The 22,939-nt window shown below is 40.4% G+C and overlaps 1 protein-coding gene across 2 annotated transcripts in view; it reads left to right on the top strand.

The window, feature by feature from the left end:
- METTL16 (methyltransferase 16, RNA N6-adenosine) overlaps positions 1-22,264 on the top strand; it is a 79,361-nt gene extending 57,097 nt beyond the window's left edge. For both annotated transcript variants that reach the window (XM_037070187.1, XM_037070186.1), the window contains 4 exons: positions 1,846-1,915; positions 2,996-3,085; positions 17,793-17,966; positions 18,329-22,264. In XM_037070187.1, coding sequence (XP_036926082.1) covers positions 1,846-1,915; positions 2,996-3,085; positions 17,793-17,966; positions 18,329-18,964 — 970 coding nt within the window. In that variant the 3' untranslated portion in view covers positions 18,965-22,264. The remainder of the gene's footprint in view (positions 1-1,845; positions 1,916-2,995; positions 3,086-17,792; positions 17,967-18,328) is intronic.
- Positions 22,265-22,939: the final 675 nt, after the last annotated feature.

Here is a 22,939-nt window from a genome sequence, read left to right as displayed (position 1 = left end):
ATGTGGGATGGAAATATTATAGACATAAATATACATATGGATAATGGAATAGTACTCTGCCATAAAAAATAATGAAATCTTGCCACTGATAACAGCATGGGTGAACCTAAATGGTATTTTGCTAAATCAAGTCTTGGTCTGTTTCTAATTGACCAAGACTGATTTTTAAATCCTGGTTGTGAGTTATTTTCCTGCTTCTTTTAATGTCTGGTAATTTTTTATTGGATCCTATACATTGCAGATCTTATGTTTTGTGATGCTGTCATTCATTGTGTTTCTTTTTTAAAGAGTGTTGGATTTTGTTCTGATGCTTTCTTATTTGTGATCAGTTTGATCCTTTGGAGTCTTGCTTTTAAGCTTCATTCAGTAGGGAACATACAGAATAGCTTCTAGTCCCATTATAAAACAATATGCTTTCCAGAACTCTACTAGATAGATACCCCTTTTATCATCAAGGACTGTCTGCTTTCCCTAGGGGAACCACAGACTAATCCCATCTCTATCTAGACTCTGGGAATTGTTCAGTTTATTGCTGTCTGGGAGTAGTTTCCCTGGCCTCACAGAGTTCTGCCTCACCTGTGCAAATAATTGTTCTGCATAATATTCCAGGGAACTCTTCTTCAGGTGCCCAGAATTCTGTCTAGGCAGCTCCTGCTTTGTGTTTTGCCATTTAAAGCCTTACTCCTTTGGCCTCTCATAACTCCAATATCTAGCTCATCAATTCAGCAGGATTATTGGGCTCTGTGTGAGTTTTCTTTCCCTGCATTGCAGCTTGGAAATTTCCTTCAGGCAGTAAGTTCTGGGAGTTGTAGGACTCACCTTGTTTGTTTCTCTCTCTGAGATCATAGGTCTTCAGTTATCCAGTGTCTGAAAAACAATTTTTTCATGTGTTTTCTCAAGCTCCTAGTTGTGTGTGGGAGAAGGGAAATTCCCATAGTAGTTCGTCCCATATAATGTTTATACTTTTCAAACTTTTTAGAGTAATTTGAAGGCGTAAATTCTGTTCTTTTATTTATTTGTTTGTTTGTTTTTTGTTTGTTTATTTTTAGAAAGAGGGGAAAAGAGGGAGAGAAACCTCAATGTGTGGTTGCCTCTCATGCGCCCCCTACTGGGAACCTGGTCCACAACCCAGGCATGTGCCCTGACTGGGAATTGAAATGGCCTTTGGTTTGCAGGCCAGCACTTAATCCACTGAGCCACACCAGCCAGGGCTATCATTTTTTTATATGGGGAGGGGGTGTTTATACAGCACATGTTTACTGTTGTTGTTGAGGTATAATTGACACATTATATCAGTTTCAGGTATATATGTTTTAATTATTTATTAACTAATTTCTGTCCTAAGGCTAAATGGCCTATATTCAGAGCATCACAGGTGAGACCTCTCACTCTTTCGCTCTCTATACAAATATATAACAGCCCTGAATGATGGTGAGGCTAAGTGAATTTTTCTTTTTTAAATTGCTTTGGGCTTACTTTGGCTAGATTTGTTTTTTGTCTAAATACTTTATATACAAATCTTATTTTTGTCACTTATAACTTAATTCAGCTTTTGTTTGCTACTATTCTTATCCTGTTCACTGGAATAATGCTTAATTTAAAACTGTAACCACATAGCCTGGCTGAATAGGTCAGTTGGTTGGAGCGTCATCGCCTCTGCCAAGGTTGTTTGTTTGATCTTTGCTCAGGGCACATACAAGAGGCAACCAATGAAGGCATAAATAAGTAGAACAACAAAATTACTGTTTCTCTGCCCCCCTCCCCTTTTTCCTGCCTCTCTTAAATCAATTTTTTAAAAATGTAACTACATAAACAGTGGTTTACTTGTCTGATTTTCCCCCCCAGGTGGTATAGCTGTATGCTAGGAAAGAAATGCAGCCTTGCTCCTCTGAAGAAAGAACTTCGGATACAAGGGGTAAGCCTTTGTCATTACTGTTCTTGTGTTCCTACTTTTGATGGTAGTCAGAATATAGAATTTTCCTCTATACTTTCAATTTCTAAGTGGGTTTTTTATCTTTGCTTATTTTTTTGTTTTGTAATTTTGGGGCTAAAAGGGACTTTTTATAAATTATTTAAATAAGGCCTTGTTTGACAATTACTCATAACAAAGAAAGTGGCAAAATAGGATGTGTAGAATGTCAGAGAAACCAGAAATCAAAAAACTTGGTTGGTATCTACCTTCTGCTGACCTCACATCTGACTCCTTTATAATTGTAGAAACTCAGGGCTACATAAATTAAGAGACTTGTTCTAGATTATGCGTCTAGTTATCGAAGAACAGCTGGAACCAGAACAATTCTCAGTATAGATTGTTTCCCACTATGGTACAGTCCATACCAGTTCAGCCCCTTGATTCTGTTTTGCAAAGCAGGTGGCAAATACATACTTCACCCATCCTTTCCAGTGCCCTTCCCATTTTGTTCTTTTGTCTGAGTAAGCCTGAGCAGGATGACTTTTCAGAGAAGGAGATCAAATGTGGGGTCAGTGGTAGAAGCCAAATTTCTGATTGCTGGTTTATCTCTGATATTCTATTTATCTTATGTTCCTACCACACCTTTTCTTTGTTAAAATTAGAACACCTGCAAAGTAGTTTTTTCTTTCTTAAAATCTGATAGACAAAAGGGAGACTACATAGCTGTGTTTAGCCATTTGGTGGCTCTCTTTCTTAGAAAAAGAAAACAAACAAAAAAACCATTCAAATCATTTTACCAAAGATTCCTGGAAGAGCTGTGTTTGGGTGTTTCATTTATTTGGATTGCAAGCCAGAACTATAAATTCTCTCTAATGTTTTATCGTAGTGCAGGGGGAAATCTTGTAACTTTGTTGAGATAATTTATTCATTGATTTTAGGCAGTTGGGCATAATTGTTTTTGATAGTAGTGTTTGTTAACTGATAAAAGGAAAGACCAACACACAATTTCACATGAGGCAGCAGCCAGAAACATATTGATAGAATGACTTCAGTTTGATCAGATGCTGTGCTTATTGGTTTCAGGTTCCTAAAGTCACCTACACTGAATTCTGTCAAGGTCGGACAATGAGATGGGCCTTGGCTTGGAGTTTTTATGATGATGTAAGAGTACCAGTAAGTAGAGACCTTGCTTCAATTTCTCCAAATGCCAGCACGTGGTGGGTTTTAGTAGGTCATAAATGAACTAAATTTGTGCTGTCCTGTATCCCTGAAGTTTGCTCTAAATGCTTGCGTCAGGATGGAAAGTGCTTGTGAATAAGACACAGTCTTGGAAGGCTGGCTGTGGTCGCTGTGGGGCCTTTCTTATGAGTTGGTGCAACACAGTGCTTCTTGCTCAGCAAGCATAAATGAATTGGAAGTACATCTTTTAGGAATTACAAATTCAGATAAAATAAGTTGTAGAAAACACTTTGTGATTATAATTATTCTTTTGGACATTCCTCAAAAAGTGAAGTGGAAGTCTGTTTTTCTTTGCCCGCTGCTCCTTTCCTAGAATAGCTATCTCCTGGGGCTCTCAGTTATCCACAGAAATTTGCCGTTTGGGTTTGCAGGCTTTTGATGTGTAACACTTAGAACACTTCACTAGAATGATCCCTATATTGGCTTATGATTAACACTAGAATGCTGATCATTTTTGAAGCTTTTAAAACAATCATCCTATTCTCTCTACTTTGTATATGCTTGAGCTTGAACATTTTTTGTAATAGAACATTTAAAAAAAATTATTTGTTCCACAAACTTCTCCTTTTTCCTCTTTGCTGCTATATATAAAGGAAAAAGACTTAGGAACTGGTGAGACTGAATATATTTTTTCTGGGCTATACTGAAAAGTTGTAATATAATCGCATCTGTTTGTTCTCACATTTCCCTCGTAAAAGTGATTGACTCTCGTTGTCCGTAGTCTCCCCCCTTAAGTTTAGGCACACTTGGCTCCGTTTGTGCTCCTCCTGCCCATAGTGTTGATGGAGGCCAGTACCTGACCCTTCAGATCTCTAGACCTTTGCCCATAGAATAGGGTAATTCTCAGTGCTCCTCTACAAAGGTTTTAGCTGCTCTCTGTCCCTAAAGTCATCTTAAATGTTGCTGTGTCTATGAGCTTCTTTCCCCACTCTCAGGGCAGAGGAATAGAGACACATGCAGATGTAGAAGGGGACAATTTGCAGATGTTTCTGAATACATGAGCTTGAATTTGAAACTGAGCTTGTCCTTCCTAACACTCTGCAAATAGGTATGTTGCTGAGTTGAAATAAGTTTCACAGTCAAGTTTGAATGGCCTGTCCCATGGAAGCCTAGACCCACCTCTCTGTATAGTGATTGCTATAGGGTATCTAAAGGTTAGAGTTTGAAATAGTCACTGGTTAAAAAGATGTTTTTGCTTTTTGGACCTTGCTCCTTTTTCTGTCATCTTCTAGAATACTACGGCTGTCACACCAGATTGTTAAAATCATTTCTAATGCCCTGGGTTATTCCTATGCAGACACTAGCAGCTGCAGGAAAGTGGAACTACACCTGTTTCCAAATGTTTCTGTTTAACTTGCTTCCCACATTTGTTGACACTGCGGGTGGAAGAGCTCTTATTGAGCTCTGGCACTCTTCACATCATCTCGGAGACCAGAGTTGCCCTCACACTCTGTATTAGTAGCTATTTCAGATCAAAGTATCAAAGGGCACTATGTTTCTGTGTTAGCAAAAGCAGCTTATTTTGAAAAGGAATCTTGCAAGCTTCCCTCCCTGTCTTTTAGGCCATCCTTGAGCCCTTTTCATAGTTTCAGCCGTCAAAGAATGCCTTTTGCTGAGTCGCCAGTTTCTTCCATTCCAGAGTACTCATCCCTCCCCATCACTATCCCAACCCAAAGCTCTTAATAACGCATTCCCAGGTGTTCCATTAGGTGCACTTAAACTGCTACAGGGAAAATGGCAATTTCTGACTTGTGGTAACCCAGCAACAGTTTCTTAGCACTGGTTCCCTTGATCAGTAACTGCTTTTCCAGGGGCAGTCCCAGGGCATGCATGAGGTTTTTCGTGGGCTGTTCTCTTGGTTCTCCTCCTTTCTGCTTGGACAACCCTGTGCTTTTTGAAGGAATAACTATCGCCTGATTTTCCCCCTCTTGCTACTTTTGGGGGTGGAAAAGAAAGATGCTACTTTAGATGAGGAGAGGAGGCCAAGAACTAGAGCTCATTAGGCAGAAATATTGACCTACTTCCCTGTCTCTCATCCTCAGTACAGCCTTTTTAGGGTAAATGTGCAGGTTACTATGGCAACTTCTGTTTTTACTTATCTCAGACCTAACTGACTCCTTTCTATTGGTGCTGAGTACTGAAAAATTCTATTCACTCCTGATTCAAGTGCCTACACCAAGGCCATTGCTCTTGTCTGGATTTATTTTAGCAACAAAAAGATAAGTCTTAGTGTTGATAGCATTTTTCTACAATCATTTTTGATTGATGATGGATATAAGGAAGCATCTTGTAAGGACTGTTTCTTTGCAGAATTTTAACAAGCCACTTAGAATGCCTCTTTGTCCCAGCTTCTTTCTGATTGCTCCAGGCATTATTTTAGCTTTGCTTCCAGAAGTTTGATGCTTGTTAAAAGAAAAAGAAAAAATAATGTGTCTCCAGCAAGTTGGGCACTCTTGGTATGAGCCTTGCCCGGGAACTTTGGTTTTAAAAAATTCTTCCTCTGCATTCAAGGTACTTACTAGGACTTCCCTGCCCAGGGAATAATGACTAGAGAGCCTTTGGGATTGGAAAGCAGGGGGAGGGAAGAGGAAAATTAATTAGGTCGCCTTGTTAGTGTCAGGGTTTGGGGTCTCCTGACAGTGGCTGTGCTGATAACTCCATAGGATTTCCGAACAAGTTCCAGATAGATTAGGGATTCCTTGTAAATGTCCCAGGGGATGACAGTTGGGGGGCAGACATCAAGTTGGTACTTCAGGCCTCACTCTCATTTTAACCAGAGCTATCTGCTTTTAGCAGTGTTATGTATTGATTTTAATTGTTTGAAGGATTCTTTGTTAAGAAATAGTTTGATCCCTGGCTGGTGTAGCTCAGTGGATTGAGCGCAGGCCTGCGAACCACACAATTGCGGTCCGATTCCCAGTCGGGGCACATGCCTGGGTTGCAGGCCAGTTCCCAGCAGGGGACTTACGAGAGGCAACCATACATTGATATTTCTCTCCTTCTCTTCTTCCCTTCCCCTCTAAAGATAAATAAATAAAACCATTCCCAGAATGGTTGAGAATTAGAGTTGAGAAAAGGCAGCGGTTTGGGCTGGGCTGTCAGAGGTGACTTCATGGAAGAGGAATTGTTCCTGTTGGTGCTCAGTATTTTCTGACCGTGGAAAGCAGTGACGTAGTACAACTAAGGTGCAGCATTGTGAGCAGAACATTAGTAGATTTGAAGAACTGGATATTGTCTTTGTTGTTTGAATGGTTCACTTCAAACACATTATCATTTCATATAAACCTGACAACAATCAAATGAATGAGATGGTACTATTTCCACTTACTAAATGAGTAAACTGGAGGCTCCGAAACATCAGATTGGAGCCCAGTTAATCTGATTTCATAGCCTGTACTCTTTGTCACTCTGATACTCTTGCTTTCTGCAGTACTGCCTTTTGTTCCACTCTGGCCATGTTAGAGCCTGCTCATGTGGACCCTGAGGTCTACATGGTCTACATGCTTGTAGACCATCCTCAGCAACCCCCCTTTTCTTGTAAGAGTCGCTTGGTCTCATCCTTAGCTCACCTTTCTGCTCAAAGAAAGGACTCAATGCCAGTGTCCTTATTTGGCTCATTGGGCCTTCCAGATCTCTCTGACTTTATCCTAGTTGCTCCCTGTTTTTCTGACTATACGGTTTTCTGCCATATTGGCACCCAGTCAGCTTTGACTTTGGGATCATAAAAGCCTTTGTTCACAGTCCGTTTTCTGTCTGGACCTTCTCTCGGACTTCCCTCTCCTGCAGCCCATAGAAATCTCTGGACTGGTACTTATCTTTTTCAGTCATTTGTATATACTTTGAGTTGGTCATTTGTTTAACTCTGGCTTGGTGGATAAACACTTAAACTATTGTATAGTATATAGAAAATGCCTTTTGTGAGCTGGCCCCTGCCTAGTTTTATGTTGAGCAGGTTATTTAACTTCTCTAAGCTTCAGTTTCCTCATTTGTAAAATGGGGGGTAATGATAATACCTATCACATAGGGTTTTATGGATTAAATATACTTAACACGGTGCCTGCTAAATAGTAAGTTCTCAGTAAAATATATTGTATTATCATTTTCCAGTTTGGTGCTACAGTAATGTTGAGTTACTGCTGAGATTCCTTTTTTTTTTTGACATGAAGAGAATACCCAAGTAGTCACTAGATTACTAAAAATTATCAGGAGAGTCCTCTGTGACCATCAGATTCCTCATCTATCAAGTTAGTTCAGATATTACCTTCTGTGAATCTTGTCCTGACTCTTCTGAAGCTAACGTTGGGACCCTCTCCTATCTTCACTGTAGTACTTGTCTGTATTCCTATCATTGTATCTTTATGTAGCCCCAACCTAGCATAAATGTCTGGTCCTCAAATAGTAATCATCAAATGAATGAAAATAAAGGAACAAAGATGTAGGACAGTGATTCTCAGACTTTTCCACTGAAGTACCAACGATAGCAGAAAACAGTTACTGACAAACCCCTGCGCACCAACATGATGATAAAGCACGCTCTGCCCGTGAAGTGTCCTATACTTTCCTGTTTTAAAATCCATTTGAAGTTTGTATTCTATTCCATACATGTGTTTATTTTCATTTTTAAAAATTAATTAATTTTAATACTGAGTCAAATTGACATAAGAGTACCCGATATTTATCATTTGGTTCCGTTATTATTTTTACAAAGTATGACAAATAATAGGGTTAATTTTATAAATCATAAAAAAGGTTAATTTTATTTATAGAATCATTTCTATTTTTATTTTCTTTTACCTTTCTGGCCCCAAAATGCAGCTTACAGAATTAACTACAGTGCTAGTTTGATGCATCTTTTTTGTTTGTTTGTTTGGATTGTCACTTTTTATTGAGTTACAAATTTAGGTGTTTAGCATCAGTGGCACCAATCACCCCAAACACCCCCTCCTGGGTTAGTAGGTCTTATATTTGTTCTGTTGCCATTTATCAAAACATTTTATTTTGGTTTCAGTTTCTAATTACTTTTAATTTCTAAGGGAATTCTCTTTTTGAGTTAAAATTGTTTTCAAAGCCCACATAGCTGATTTGGAATAGTATTCAAAATAGAATACCTTTGTGCTTTAAAACTGGGTTTGATTTTTTAAATTTTATTGTTATTTAAGTACAGTTCTAGTTCTTAAGACTATAACATAGCTTCTTTATTTATGTGTGTGTGTGTGTGTGTACACATGTATATACATACATACACACACATATATATACATATATACATATATATGTATAATTGATTATGCCATTATGGTTGTCCTATTCCCCCCCTTCATTCCCCCCACCCTGCACACTCCCATCCACCCCATTCTCCCCCTTTAGTTCATGTCCATGAGTCACAAATTCTTTAACTTCTACATTTCCCATACTATTCTTGCCCTCCCCCCATCTGTTTTCTACCTACCTACTGTCTATGCTACTTATTCTCTGTACCTTCTCCCCACTTCTCCTCCTCCCACTCCCCTGTTGCTAACCCTCCATGTGATCTCCATTTGTATGGTTCTGCTCCTGATCTAGCTTTCCTTTTAGTTTGCTTTTGTTTTAGGTGTGGTTGTTAATAACTGTGAGTTGGCTGTCCTTTCACTGTTCATATTTTTTATCTTTTTCTTAGATAAGTCCCTTTAACATTTCATATAATAAGGGCTTGGTGATGATGAACTCCTTTAACTTATCTGAGAAGCCCTTTATCTGCACTTCCCTTCTAAATGAGAGCTTTGATGGATAGAGCCACCTTGGATGTAGATCCTTGCCTTTTATGACTTGGAATATTTCTTTCCAGCACCTTCTTGCCTGTAAGGTCTCTTTAGAGAAATGAGCTGACAGTCTGATGGGAACTCCTTTGTAGGTAATGGTCTCCTTTTCTCTTACTGCTTCTGAGATTCTCTACTTATTTTAATCTTGGGTAATGTAATTATGATTTACCTTGGTGTGTTCCTTTTTGGGTCCAACTTCTTTGGGACTCTCTGAGCTTCCTGGACTTACTAGAAGGCTATTTCCTTTGCCAGGTTGGAGAAATTCTCCTTCATTATTTTTTCAAATAAGTTTTCAATTTCTTGCTCTTCCTTTTCTCCTTCTGGCACCCCTATGATTAGGATATTGGAATGTTTAAAGTTGTTCTGGAGGTTCCTAAGCCTCTCCTCATTTTTTTGAATTCTTGTTTCTTCATTCTTTTCTGTTTGGTTGTTTCTTTCTTCCTTCTGGTCCACTCCATTGATTTGAGTCCCAGTTTCCTTTCCATCACTGTTGGTTCCCTCTGCATTTTCCTTCATTTCACTTAGTGTAGCCTTCATTTGTTCATCTAATTTGTGACCAAAATCAACCAGTTCTGTGAGCATCCTGATCACCAATATTTTGAACTGTGCATCTGATAGGTTGGCTATCTCTTGGTCACTTAGAAGTATTGGCTGTGGGGCTTTGAGCTGTTCTTCTGCTTGAGCCATAATGTTTTGGTCTTTCGCGCCTGTTATGTATGAGTTGTGGAGCCTTAGGTATTCACCAGGGTGGGTCACCAAGGTCGCTGGGTTGTGATGCTGTATGTCGGCATGGGGTCAGAGAGGGAGCAATGGCATTCGCTCCACTCTTTTTTGGATCTGGGTCCCTTCTGCCACCTCCTACAAGCAAACTGGGCCCTTCTGGTGCTGATTCCTGGGTGTGTGGGCTTGTGTATGTCTAGTACCCTGTGGGTCTCTCCAATGAACTCTCCTGTGAGGCTGAGAGCCTCTCCTGGCACCTCAACCTCCAAGTTTTTCCAATTAGTGCTTTTAGGCTTTATTTTCCAGCACTGGGGCCCTGTGTCGCACCATCTGTCTCACTGTCCGTTTTTTCACCTGCTTTGTCTGTGTGTTAATGTGTGACCATGGTCAGCCAGCAGCCTTGCACACCTCACTGAGTCTGCGTGTTGCCACCCCATGCCTGGGATCTACCAGCTGCTGCCTGCGCACCTGGGTCAGTCCAGCAGCCACCGCTTTTTCCTGCTGTGACCCCTCTCTGCCAGCCACCAACTCCGCCCCTCTTACCAGTCTGGGTAAATGGTTTGTTGTCGGACTTCCATACAGTTCAGTTTTCTGTCTGTTTTGGTTGTGTTTTTGTTTCTAAATCTTTGTTGCCCTTAAATTTGGTTGTGTGAGGAGGCACAGTGTTTCCACCTACGCCTCCATCTTGGCCAGAAGTCTTTTTTTTTTTTTCCTTTTCTTTTTACCTAATTCTCTTCCAAGGATTTCTTTTTAATTGATTTTAGAGAAAAAGGAAGGGGGCTGGATGTGGGTGGTAGGGAGAGAGAAAAACATCTATATGAAACAGAACCAAGATTGGTTGGTTACCTTCTGTATGCACCCAAACCAGTGATTAAATTCACAATCCAGGTGTGTGTCCTGACTGGGGATCAAACCCACAACCCTTGGTGTACAGGATGACACTGCAGCAACACACTCACCCAGCGGGGGTGAGTAGTTTCTTTTTTAAAATTAAAATTTAATTTTACACATCAAATAGTACAAAAGAATTTATCATAAGCAAGTTAGCCCCATCACGACCTTTTTATACTATCCCACTCCCCAGAAAGAACATACAATAGTGTGGGTTCTGTTTTCTATAGTGGTGCCTACATAGAGCACTCTTTTTTTTTTAATCCTCACCTGAGGACTTTTTTTTTTTCTACTGCTTTTAGGTGGGGAGTGGGGGGAGAACATCAGTGTAACAGAGAAACATTGATTGGTTGCCTCCTGTAGGCTCCCCAGCGAGGGACCAAGCTCGCAACATAGGTATGTGCCCTAACCAGGAATCAAACCCCTGACCTTTGGGTTTACAGGACAGATGTTGCTCCAGCCATCGGAGCCACACTGGCCAGGGTGGTAGTACCTCCATAGCTCTTGATCTGTGCTGTCCAGTATGCTGGTCATGAGTGCCTTGACTCTTTAAATTAAATTAAATTAAAATTCAGTTTCTGAGTCTCACTACCTACATTTCAAGTGTTCCAATAACCACATGTTGCTAGAAGCTACCGTATTGGCCAGCACAGATACAGAACATTTCTGTCATCACAGAAAGTTCTACTGGATAGCAATGCTCTAGAAAAAGATATACTTTCACTTTGACTTCTTCGTTTGTCAACTTTAGGCCATTTTAATTGCCTTGGTTCTGTTTCTATTCAGATACAATTTTGTAAACTTTTAAAAATGGAAAGGTACGTGCTTTTATAAAAAGATACTAGTTATAAATTTGAATCTTAATGACTTGTTTACCAGTAACCCAAATTCCTCTCATGCTCACTTGTAATTACTAACCCCTCCCTCCTGTTGGTGATCTTTGGTATCTAGTTTCTTTCATACAAATTATTTATGTGGGATTTATCTGCGTTGGTTTGAGGAAGAGTTTGTCCTTTGAAACAATATTACTGTATCTTATGAGTATACTACAGTTTATCCATTTTACTATTTAGAGACATTTGAATTGTTTCCAGTATGAATAATGTTTCTGTGGAACATTCTTGTACATGTTTACATTTCAGTTGAGTATGTACCTAGGAGTGGAATTGGTGGGTCATGAAGTTTAACATCTTTTAAGATAGCCATTGTTTGGGTGTTCTCTTTATGTCAAGTGTCTGCATTTCTTGCCTATTTTATTACTACATTTTTTAAAAATGGAATTGTTCTGGAGGGAGTGGGGGTGGAGGGATTGAACAAAAAAGAAAAAAAGAACTCATGGACATGGACAACAGTGGTGATTGCTGGGAGAGCGTGGAGGTGGAAGAGGTTATATGGGGGGATAAATGGTAATGGAAAAATACAATAATAAATAATGTAAAAAGAAAAATAGAAGTATAGCCATTTTCAGTATTTTTCTGGATATAGGCCTCCTTTTAGTACAGGGTGGGGCAAAGGCTTATAGTTGTGAGTACGTAAAATAGTTCTTATATTATGCTTATTTATTATTGTATTATTTTCCATATGAACAACTATAAACCTACTCTTTCCCCACTCTGTATGTTACTAATATTTTCTCCGAGGTGTTAGCTTGTCAACACCTTTGCATAAAAAACAAATCGTAATTTTAGTTTAACCCAGTGTGCCAGTCTTTTCCTTTGTGGTGGTTAGTGCTTTTTGTGTGTTGTTTAAAAAAATCTTTCCTGCCCTGGATGGTGCGGCTCAGTGGATTGAGTAGTGCTGGCCTACGGACCAAAGGGTTGCTGGTTCGATTCCCAGTCAAGGCATGTGTCTGGGTTGTGTGCCAGGTCCCTGGTTCAGGGTGTGTGAGAGACAGCCGGTCAGTGTATCTCTCGCACATCGGTGTTTCTCTCCCTTTCTCCCTCACTTCCCTATTCGCTGAAAATAAATAAATAAAATTTTAAAATCTTTACTTATTTCAGGTAAAGATTTTGTTACCCAAGAGTTCATCTGGTAAAAGCAGGATAAACGCTTGGTTATTTTGCTTTCTTTTTCTTTTTATTTATTTGTTTGTTTGTTTGTTTGTTTAGAGAGGGGGGAAGGGAAGGAGAAAGAGAGGGAGAGAATCGTCAGTGTGTGGTTGCCCTCCACGTCCCCCCTACTGGGGACCTGGCCTGCAACCCAGGCGTGTGCCCTGACTGGGAATCAGATCGATGACCCTTTGATTTGCAGGTCCATGCTCAATCCACTGAGCTACACCAGCCAGGCAGGGTAATGTTTTTTTAATAATGCAACAAAATAACATTTGAAGGTCCTCCACCTGCTGATTATGATTCATTGAATCCTTGCAATTCAAAAGATACCAAACCTGTATACACTGTGGACTTTACTGCTTCCCATCAAGCCTCTCACATTGTAATTTCAGCTGGGTAACATTAACATCTTCTAATGTGAAATCAGTTGTAAATTTATCTGCTGGTCCTTTGCATTAAACTGAATTAGCCATTGTAAAGAATTGAGTTTTAATTACACTTTAAAATGGTGGATTATTTGTTATCTTGCCTGTTAAACTACATTATGACAGTTTGAATATAGCACTTTTCATTTAAAACATTTGTGGTTTGAGCCCAGGCTGGTGTAGCTCAGTGGATTGAGCACGGGCCTGTGAACCACAGGATCGCGGTTCAATTCCCAGTCAGGGCACATGCCTGGGTTGCAGGCCAGTTCCCAGCAGGGGACGCCGGAGAGGCAACCATACATTGATACTTCTCTCCCTCTCTCCTTCCCTTCCCCTCTAAAGATAGACGAATAAAATCTTTAAAAATAAATAAATAAATAAATAATAAACCATTTGTGGTTTGAGCCCTGGCTGTTGTGGCTCAGTGGATTCAGTGGTGACCTGTGAACCAAACGGTCTCCTGTTCGATTTCCAGTCAGGGCACATGCCTGAGTTTCAGGCCAGGTCCCCAGTGGGGGGTGCATGAGAACCAGTCATACATTGGTTGTTTCTCTCCTTCTCTTTCTGCCTGTCTTCCACTCTCTCTCTAGAGGAAATAAATAAATAAAATCTTTTTTAAAAAACCTGTGGTTTGAAATTATAAGCATATTCACAAAATAAGATAATCTCAATTGGGGAAAAACAAAGAGCTTCTATTTACTAGTGTTGTGGCAGGTGATAAAATTTACCTACTACCAGGGACCTGTGGGGTTGATTTTAACTATTAATTTCTAAGGACCTGCTTCTGTATTTTACTCTGGCCCTGCCTACCAAGAATTTTCAGTACAAATCTGAGGGGGAGAGGAACGATTGCTATAAGCCAGGCTTAAGTTCATCTTTAATTATTTAAAAACTTTGAGAATTTTGAGAGTACAAATTCTCTTGCTTGAGTACCGATATGGTATAATAGAGTAAAACTGAAATAATCCTAAGACTGTGTGTGTATATTTGTGTATCCAGATTGGTCAGTTATCATTTTGTATGGAAAACTGGGGCCAGGGTGCAAGATAAAAGAGCCATATCTGAGACAAGAGGAGTTTCATTTTATTTTATTTTTTTTAAATATATTTTATTGATTATACCATTAGAGTTGTTCTATTCCCCCCTTCATTCCCCTCCACCCTGCACACCCCCTCCCCCCACCATTCCCCCCCTTTAGTTTATGACCACATGTCTCAAGTTCTTTAGGTTCTATATTTCCCCTACTATTCTTGCCCTCCCCCCTATCTATTTTTTACCTACCATCTATGCTATTATTTTGTGTACCTTCTTCCCCCATCTCCTCCTCCCACTCCCCTGTTGCTAACCCTCCATGTGTTCTTCATTTCTATGGTTCTGCTCCTGATCTAGCTGTCCTCTTGGTTTGCTTTTGTTTTAGGTGTGGTTGTAAATAACTGTGAGTTTGCTGTCCTTTTACTGTTCATATTTTTTATCTTTTTCTTAGGTAAGTCCCTTTAACATTTCATATAATAAGGACTTGGTGATGATGAACTCCTTGAATTTGATCTTATCTGAGAAGCACTTTATCTGCCCTTCCATTCTAAATGAAAGTTTTGCTGGATAGAGCAGTCTTGGATGTAAGTCTTTGGATTTCATGACTTGGAATACTTCTTTCCAGCCCCTTCTTGCCTGTAAGGTCTCTTTTGAGAAATCCGCTGACAGTCTGATGGGAACTCCTTTGTAGGTGACTGTCCCCTTATCTCTTGCTGCTTCTAGGATTCTCTCCTTCATTTTAATCTTGGCTAATGTAATTATGATGTGCCTTGGTGTGTTCCTCCTTGGGTCCAACTTGTTTGGGACTCTCTGAGCTTCCTGGATTTCCTGGAAGTCTATTTCCTTTGCCAGACTGGGGAAGTTCTCCTTTATTATTTGTTCAAATAAGTTTTCCATTCGTGGCTGTTCCTCTTCCCCGTCTCTACCCCTATAATCCGGATGTTGGAACGTTTAAAAATGTCCTGGAGGTTCCTAAGCCTCTCCTCATTTTTTTGAATTCTTGTTTCTTTATTCTGTTTGGTCATTTCTTTCTTCCTTCTGGTCCACTCCCTTGATTTGAGTTCCAGTTTCCTTTCCATCACTATTGGTTTCCTATGCATTTCCTTTCATTTCAATCAGTTTAGCCTTCATATGTTCCTCTAATTTGTGGCTAAAATCAACCAATTCTGTGAGCGTCCTGATCACCAGTATTTTGAACTGTGCATCTGAAAGTTTGGCTATTTCTTTGTCACTTAGAATTATAAGCTCTGGGGCTTTGAGCTGTTCTTGAGTCATAATGTTTGGTCTGTTCGCACCTGTTATGTATGAGGGGCAGAGCCTTAGGTGTTCACCAGGGCCGTGCAACCCACTTGCTGGGTTGTGATGCTGTATGTGGGGGTGGGGTCAGGGAGGGGAAAAATGGCGCTTTGCTCTGCTCCCCTCTCTCAGATTTCTGTCCCCTCTTTGGCTTCCCCCAAGCAAATTCGACCCTTCTGGTGCTGGTTCCCAGGTGTGTGGGCCTGTGTACTCTCCAGGACCCTGTGGGTCTCTCCAATGAACTCTCTGTGAGCCTGGGAGCCTCTCCCAGCCCCTCAATACCGAGAAAGTCTTTCCAGTTGGTGCTTTCAGGCTCTAATTCCCATCACTGGGGCCCTAGTCTGAGCTGTCTGGCTCATCGTTCGCTCTTTTGCTTGGTTTATCTGCACACGAATGTGTGGTTGCAGTCAGCCAGCAGCCCTGTGCCCTCACTGGGTTCGCCCGTCGCCACCCCACGCCTGGGATCCATCAACCACCGCCAAGGACGCTCCTGGGTTGGTCCGACTGAACGATCTTTCTTGCCCAACCCCACTCTGCCTCTGCGCCTGCCTCTGCGCCTGCCTCCGCCCCTCTTACTGGTCTGGCTAAATGGTTCGTTGTTGTCGGACTTCCGTACAGTTCAGTTTTCACTGTTTTGGCTGCATTTTGTTTCTAAAACTTAGCTGTCTTTAAATTTAGTTGTGGGAGGGGGCACAGTGTTTCCACATATGCCTCCGTCTTGGCCGGAAGTCTGATTTTATTTTTCATTTGCAGTTTACATTCAATGTTACTTTGTATGATTTTCAGGTGTGCAGCATAGTAGTTAGACTTTACAAGGTGTTTCCCCCCAGTAGTGGCACTGTACATAGTTCTTACAGTATTATTCACTATATTTTCTATGCTGTGCTTTACATCCCTGTGACTGTTTTGTGACTACCAATTTGTAGTTCTCACCCCTTTTTTACTCAGTCCCCAACCCCTCTACCCTCTGGCAGCCATCAGTCTGTTTCAGTTTTGTTTATTTTGTTTGTGAATCCGATTCTTGTGCCCCTTCCTCCTATACACCACCATCTTTCTTCCTACCCAGTTGCATCTCCTTAGTGCAAAATATTTAGGCTCTCAGTAGACTGGAAATTATGTTTCTTGTGCTGGGCGGTTGAGTAATAACAATACTATTGGCTTAATGTCAATATAAATTTGTCTCATCACGTTTTCTAGCATAGAATAAACTGACTATTTTGTGTATGTATGTGCAGGGGATGGGATTGCTGGTTAGCTCTTACAAGGCCCCACCCAGTAGTTAGACCCTTCTGTGTGTGTGTTTGCACCTGATCTGACACTGTTTCCAGGTAGATTTGGAGTTAACAGCAACACAGTTCATCAGGGACTCATTTTTTGTAGGAAAATATCTGAAATGCTAAGTAGGTGTTTCTCTTTTTAAGCCTTTCTTCATATAATCTTCATCTGTTCATCTTGACCATGACCTTAAAATTACTTCAGTTTTTTTTAAGTTTGGATAAATTTTGTCAACAAGTATGAGGCTGTCTTGAAAAATAAAGTGTCAATAATATATCTGGTTTTAGCTGAGTTTTTTTTTAATATTTAAAACCTTTTTACTTTAAAGAAATAAATTTTAAATACAGCAGTGTCATTTGGTTTATAGAATGGAACTTGAGTCCCTCTAGTGGGTAGAGTACAATTCACTTTTTAAGCTTGAAATAGGAAGATGACAGCTTTGAACTATGTGGAATCAGCTTTCAAATTCACTGTTCTCATTGGTTCTGGTGCTTCCTCTCCACACTGAGAGTCAGTGCCAAGCCAGTGGCTCTACTACGGAGCAAGATCAGCAGTCCTCATCTTCCGCCCATGTGATCCTAGCACCCTGCTCATTTTTAGCATGTGATCTCACAAGCCGCAGCTCACCAGCTATTTTCTTTCAAGCCTTAGCAAGTGTGAACTCAGACTACAAGTTGGAGATTTTTAAGCCATGAAGTTCTTTATAGAAAAGAACACAGTGCCTTCAGGAGTCTTTGAGTTGCCATGAAGGAAATAATTACACAGGTCCATTGGGGACATCACAGGTAGATAAGGATATTTAATTATTGGAGGAGTTGCCACATATGAGCCAGAACACCAGAAGCATGGTACGGCAGAAAAAACCTGGGTTTGGAGTCCCATCCTAACTTTGCAGTTATTACCTATGTGGCCTTGAGCTGGTTACACAGCCTCCCTGTATTTTAGTTTTTTCCCTTCTGTAAAATTGGGAAGTGATAAGCCTATTTTCCAGGGTTAACTATTACAAACATACATACCAAAAAAAACCCTTTGTGTTTTGAGTACTCTGTGATTGGTAACAAGTCATGGACATTTCCCCAGCTGTGTTCATTATAATGCATTAAATTATTTGGATAACTTTCTCCTCTTCTCCCATGCCTTCTTTTTCTTTCAGTCACCACCAAGTAAGCGAAGAAAGCTAGAGAAGCCAAGGAAACCCATAACATTTGTAGTGTTGGAGTCTGTGATGAAAGAATTATCCCTCAAAGTGTCACCTTTGGGCTCTGAGACAGTGGAAGGCATAGTGGTTGTAACGACATGGATTGAAAAAATTCTCACTGATCTGAAGGTACCTGATTAGTAAACACATTGAAAAAGTACTTATAATCTCTTTATTTTCTTTTCCTTTTTTAAAGAAAGATTTTATTTATTTATTTTTAGAGAGATGGGGAAGGGAGGGAGAAAAAGCAGGAGAGAAACATGGGTGTGTGAGAGATACATCAACCAGTTGCCTCTCACGTGCCTCCAACCAGGGACCTGGCCTGCAACCCAGGCATGTGCCCTGACTGGAACTCAAACCTGCAACCCTTTGGTTCACAGGCAGGCACTAAGTCCCCTGAGCCACACCAGCCAGGGCTCTTTTCCTTTTATTTAAAGAAGTTTTGAGTAGAAAAGTGATTTCCTATAAAATTTTGTTTTATCTCCAAATAGGTCCAGCATAAGCGAGTTCCCTGTGGAAAGGAGGAAGTTAGTCTTTTCCTAACAGCCATAGAAAACTCTTGGATTCATTTAAGGAGAAAGAAAAGAGAACGAGTGAGACAGCTGAGACAACTGAGAGAAGTTCCTCGAGCTCCTGAGGATGTCATCCAAGCCTTGGAAGAGAAAAAGTTCACCCCCAAAGAGTCTGGCAGTAGCCAAGATTTGGCTCAGGGCCCTGGGGAGAGTACTCTGTGTGGGCCTGCTGTACAGGAAGGCGAGTCAGCCCCTATGAGGGGCCATGGCTCAGTCCAGGATTCGCTTTCTCAGGAAGAAAACCCAGAACCCATGGAGGACGACGAAAGGAGTGAGGAAAAAGGAGAGATGGAGGGTTTGGAAAGTTGTAAAGGCTCTAGCAGTGAAACCCAGGACCAAGAGGCTTGTGAGCAGTTCAGCAATCCGGTGTCTGAAAAGGGGAACCATCTTCAAGGAGTGGCTGGACATTACCTATTCAAGTGTTTGATAAACGTTAAGAAGGAAGTAGATGATGCCTTAGTTGAAATGCATTGGGTTGAGGGTCAGAACAGGGATTTGATGAACCAGCTTTGTACCTATATACGTAACCAAATCTTCAGGCTTGTTGGTAGCTAACTCCACACTTCTAACATAGTTGGGAAAGTTCTATAGAGCAACTTGTTTTGGAGTGGGCGGTGGGGTGGCAAGAGGAATTGTACCATTGGCCTGTTGGTAGGTCTCATTATGTGGCATTATCTTTAAAAACAGAAAAAAAATTCATTTTTTAACCCTCCCCCTTTCCCATTTTTTTAAAAGTTTCAGGGTACGTAGTATGGTAGTTTAAGAGGAAGAATTGTGGTTATCAGCAGCAACAAAAAGCCATCAGAAGACTCAAAAGGGATTTAAACCTGACTTAAACTGGTCACCTTAGCTTTAGATTTCTTTTGAAGCCAAAAGGATTGCTTTTGGAATTGTTCTGGTCTGGGATATAATTGTGTAGAGCATCATGCTTTCTCATCCCGTAAATGGAGGCAGGACACCTGGGCAAATAGGCTGTGTACCCTTTTGTAGAGATACTCTGAAGACTGAAGACTTTCTCGGGGTATATATGATTGATTACCCCTGTGTCAGTACTAAGAAGAGAACTGGATTGGTGGTAGGTGGTAGGAGAGTCAGGGAGAGAAAGCTTAGTAATGCCGGAAGAAGGGCGAATGTGGGCAGCACCTGGAAATGTCACATTCCTGACTCATGTCTGTTTTGATGACACTTATTTCAGAAGCAATTAGGTAAGCAAAACTCCCAGATGTGACTGAGACACAACAGAATGAAGCCATACCCCTGCCTCCAACCTGTTGAAAGTACTGTTTTGTAAGCAGTTTTACTAGTGTACAACATTTGAAATGGAGCTTTGTTTTGTTTTTTATTTTTATTTTTTAATATAAGAGTATTCAGAACTGAAAACTGTCCATCCTGTTTGAATCCTGGGGTTGGGGAAAATATTTTCTTGGCTTTGAATGGGTAAATGATGATAGAAATAAGCAGTGGAACTAGATACGTGCAGTAGGCTGCTTAAGAAATGCTCATCTATGGCAAATAAGTTGTAGCTGATCAAATACTGTCTTTTGTGGGCTCCTTTGTAAACCACCTCTGTGCTTACCTGTTAGTGTAGAGAATTCTGAGGTCAAGGTAACCCATGTTCTTAAAACGCATTTCCAGTTGGAATGTCAGGGCTCAGCAGGAATGCCTCTGGAAACGGGGTTTCGTTTTTTGTTCTGTTAGAGTTTTGGTTACCTTATGCTTAGCTTCAGTTTCAGTTTCAGTGTTCTGTTTAGTCTGATGTTTTTAGTATGATGCCAGAATTCCTTGTTATCTGCAAAGAAGACTGGAGCTGTGTAGTTAAGCCACACTTTTGAAAGGTGGCTGTTGGTTAGGGCAGGATACTTATGACCTCAGCATATTTTTGCAGTAGCTTCTAGACCAGACCCTCAGCAAAGATACAGGAAATGAAAGTAGGACTATAATACACCTCACTGTGGCAGTGGATCCTGAGCTGCAGAAGATAACGTACTAACCCATCATTGTTCTTGCCCTGGTCTGTGACTCTCTAGAGCATCCATAAACCTCCTGGGTTGTTTTTTAAAAGCTCTGTGAGCATACGTAGGGTTTTTTGTTTGTTTGTTGTTTGTTTTTTGTTTTTTCCTGGAGAAGAGTGGTCAGTAACCCACTGAAGATTAGGAAACGCTATTCTAGTCTGACCTCTCACTTGACAGACTGAGGAAACGAGTCTTGAGCTAGGTCACACAGAGTCAAGATTTAATCCACGGCCTCGATTCCTCCAATCCAGTAATCATCTCCTGTACCCATCCACACTGTCCTGCTGTACTTACCTGTGATGACACAGTTAACTGTATGCCAGACCCAAATCCAGTTTATACCTTGATGGAATTTTAGGGTAATTGAGGTAGGTGGCATCTATTCGTTCAGCAAGTGGTCAATAAGTATTTATTATTTATTTGTTTGTTTCATTAAAAAAGAGTAGCATGTACTCATTAATTTGGAAAAGTGAAAGAAAATGGTAACAAAGTCACCCCTCGTCTCAGCCTTCTCAAACACAACCACTACTGGTACTTGAGCATTTCCTTCTAGTCTCCCTCTCTGTAGGTGGGGTGTGTGATTGTGGGGGTTTAACTTGGGTCATGCTGATGCCATTTTCAGTTTTATATTACGCTGTTTTTCATTTAACACCTTACAGGTATTTTTTCATGTTTTTAACAATAGTGTATTTATTTACACTCCTTGCCTCTTCAAAATGTATTTCAGTCACAGTATTAGCCTTTGTTTAGATCTAGTACTTAAAAGATTCCCGGGGAATATGCTGAATAACTGGAGGCACGAAAGATTTGTCTTGTGTCTTTGTGTTTCAGTGCCCCAGGTTTAAGGCTTGGTGTCACAAGTGAGCTTTTATAGATATTATGTTAATGCTCTTAGAGTTTAAAAAGTATGTGACAAGGGAAGCTTCTACTGCCAGAGCTGAGTGCCTTCTTTGCTATTGGTTGTCTTCATTTCCTTCTCTGAGAATAGTTTATCTAATGAGAACTCTGAAAACATTTTAATAAGACATAAAAATTATTTCAAGTATGCATATACTTTACAATTGGGTGATAATGTGATGGTATATACCTCTGATATGGGGGAAAAGGAATTTATTTTCTTTAAAGAAACAGGTTATTGACCCATATATCATGTTGAATGATATTTGCCTTAAATGTCTAGAGATCAAGTTCATGTTGGTGGATTGGTATGAAATTAAATCTTTGTGATATTATCTCAAATTCTATTCTGGTCCCTGGTGTTGGCTTACAATCTTCTATAACTCCAATGGGAACAGAAGCTGGACTTGTTTTCCAATGTGGACTAAAGCTGCTTTTGTTCTTTGGAAACTGCTTTGCTTCCAGCAGGTTGGTTCCCTCACCCCACATCCTTGCCTGACTGTTCACTAATCAGAGCATTGCTGCATGTCCTAGCAGGGTTGGACATGTGGTAGGGTTTCCACTAATCTTGATGGTTCATGTTTATTACTTAAAACTTTAGTATATATATTTAAAACATGAAACCTCTCTTTTTGTTAGAAATCAAGGCTTATGATGCAAACATACCAAATCCTACAAGTAATAAAACTGCAAAGTGTGGAAAAGATGCAAAACCCTGTGGGAAACCTGAGGCTTCTTAAAAGGTGTTAGCACCTCCATCTTAAGCTGCAGCATTTTCCTCCATGGCCACATGGGGGCACCCTTGGCTCTTTTTATCAATTAACTGCACTATGGGAATAGTTAAAATTGTGTCCTTGGTATTTTCTTGAAATACCCATTTGCTACCCAGATAAATATTTTTATGTAAGTAAAATTTAAAAAAAATAAAAGTAGGAGAAAGAAAAAACCCACTATTCCATGTCTTTTTTATCGGCATAATCTTTCAACACTTTAAGTTTCTTTATGGTCCTAGTTGACTCTTCATTTTTTTTCTTTTCTTTCCATCTGTCCTGCTACTCTAGAACATATCCAGGTTGGGTCAGTCCTTAGGATCAAGTTTTTATTAGTATCTTGTTAATTGGGGTACCGGGGGGGATGTTTAATGATCTTAAACAGTAACTTTTCAAAAAGCCTTATGTTCAAGAAATAGAAACAGCTCTAAGAAAGAAACTGTTTTCAATGTTCTTTTTGTCTTTAAGTTATTTTGGTTTGTCTGGCTGGGTGACGCATGTAATGTGTTGTTTACATCCAAAGTTGACATAGTTGGTTCTGCGTTGTGTTTATTCTGAGGTTAGCTGGGCCTTCTTTCCCACAAGGGGTGTTTCTGTGTAGAACATGTGTACTAACCCTGGGGTCTTTGTGGGCTCAAGAGGAAGTTCATCTACCCTTGTTTGCATGGCATCAGATCAGGTGTTACGGATGGCCACCCAAAAGATTTGCACATTAGGAGGAGAAAGTCCACTTCAGGAAACTAGAGCCCACTAGGAGGAGGACAGTCGCAAAAGTGCAGCAGTTTTACCACCACCCAGGAGGTACCCCCAGGAAAAGGACCTGACCACATTATTTTTTAGGAAAGTTGGTG

Source organism: Sturnira hondurensis, unplaced genomic scaffold (assembly GCF_014824575.4).
Source record: "Sturnira hondurensis isolate 20B ecotype Veracruz unplaced genomic scaffold, ASM1482457v3 Scaffold0018728, whole genome shotgun sequence".
Classification (NCBI taxonomy): domain Eukaryota; kingdom Metazoa; phylum Chordata; class Mammalia; order Chiroptera; family Phyllostomidae; genus Sturnira; species Sturnira hondurensis.
Note: the sequence above shows the minus strand (reverse complement) of the source record. Positions and strands in the feature narration are given on the sequence as shown.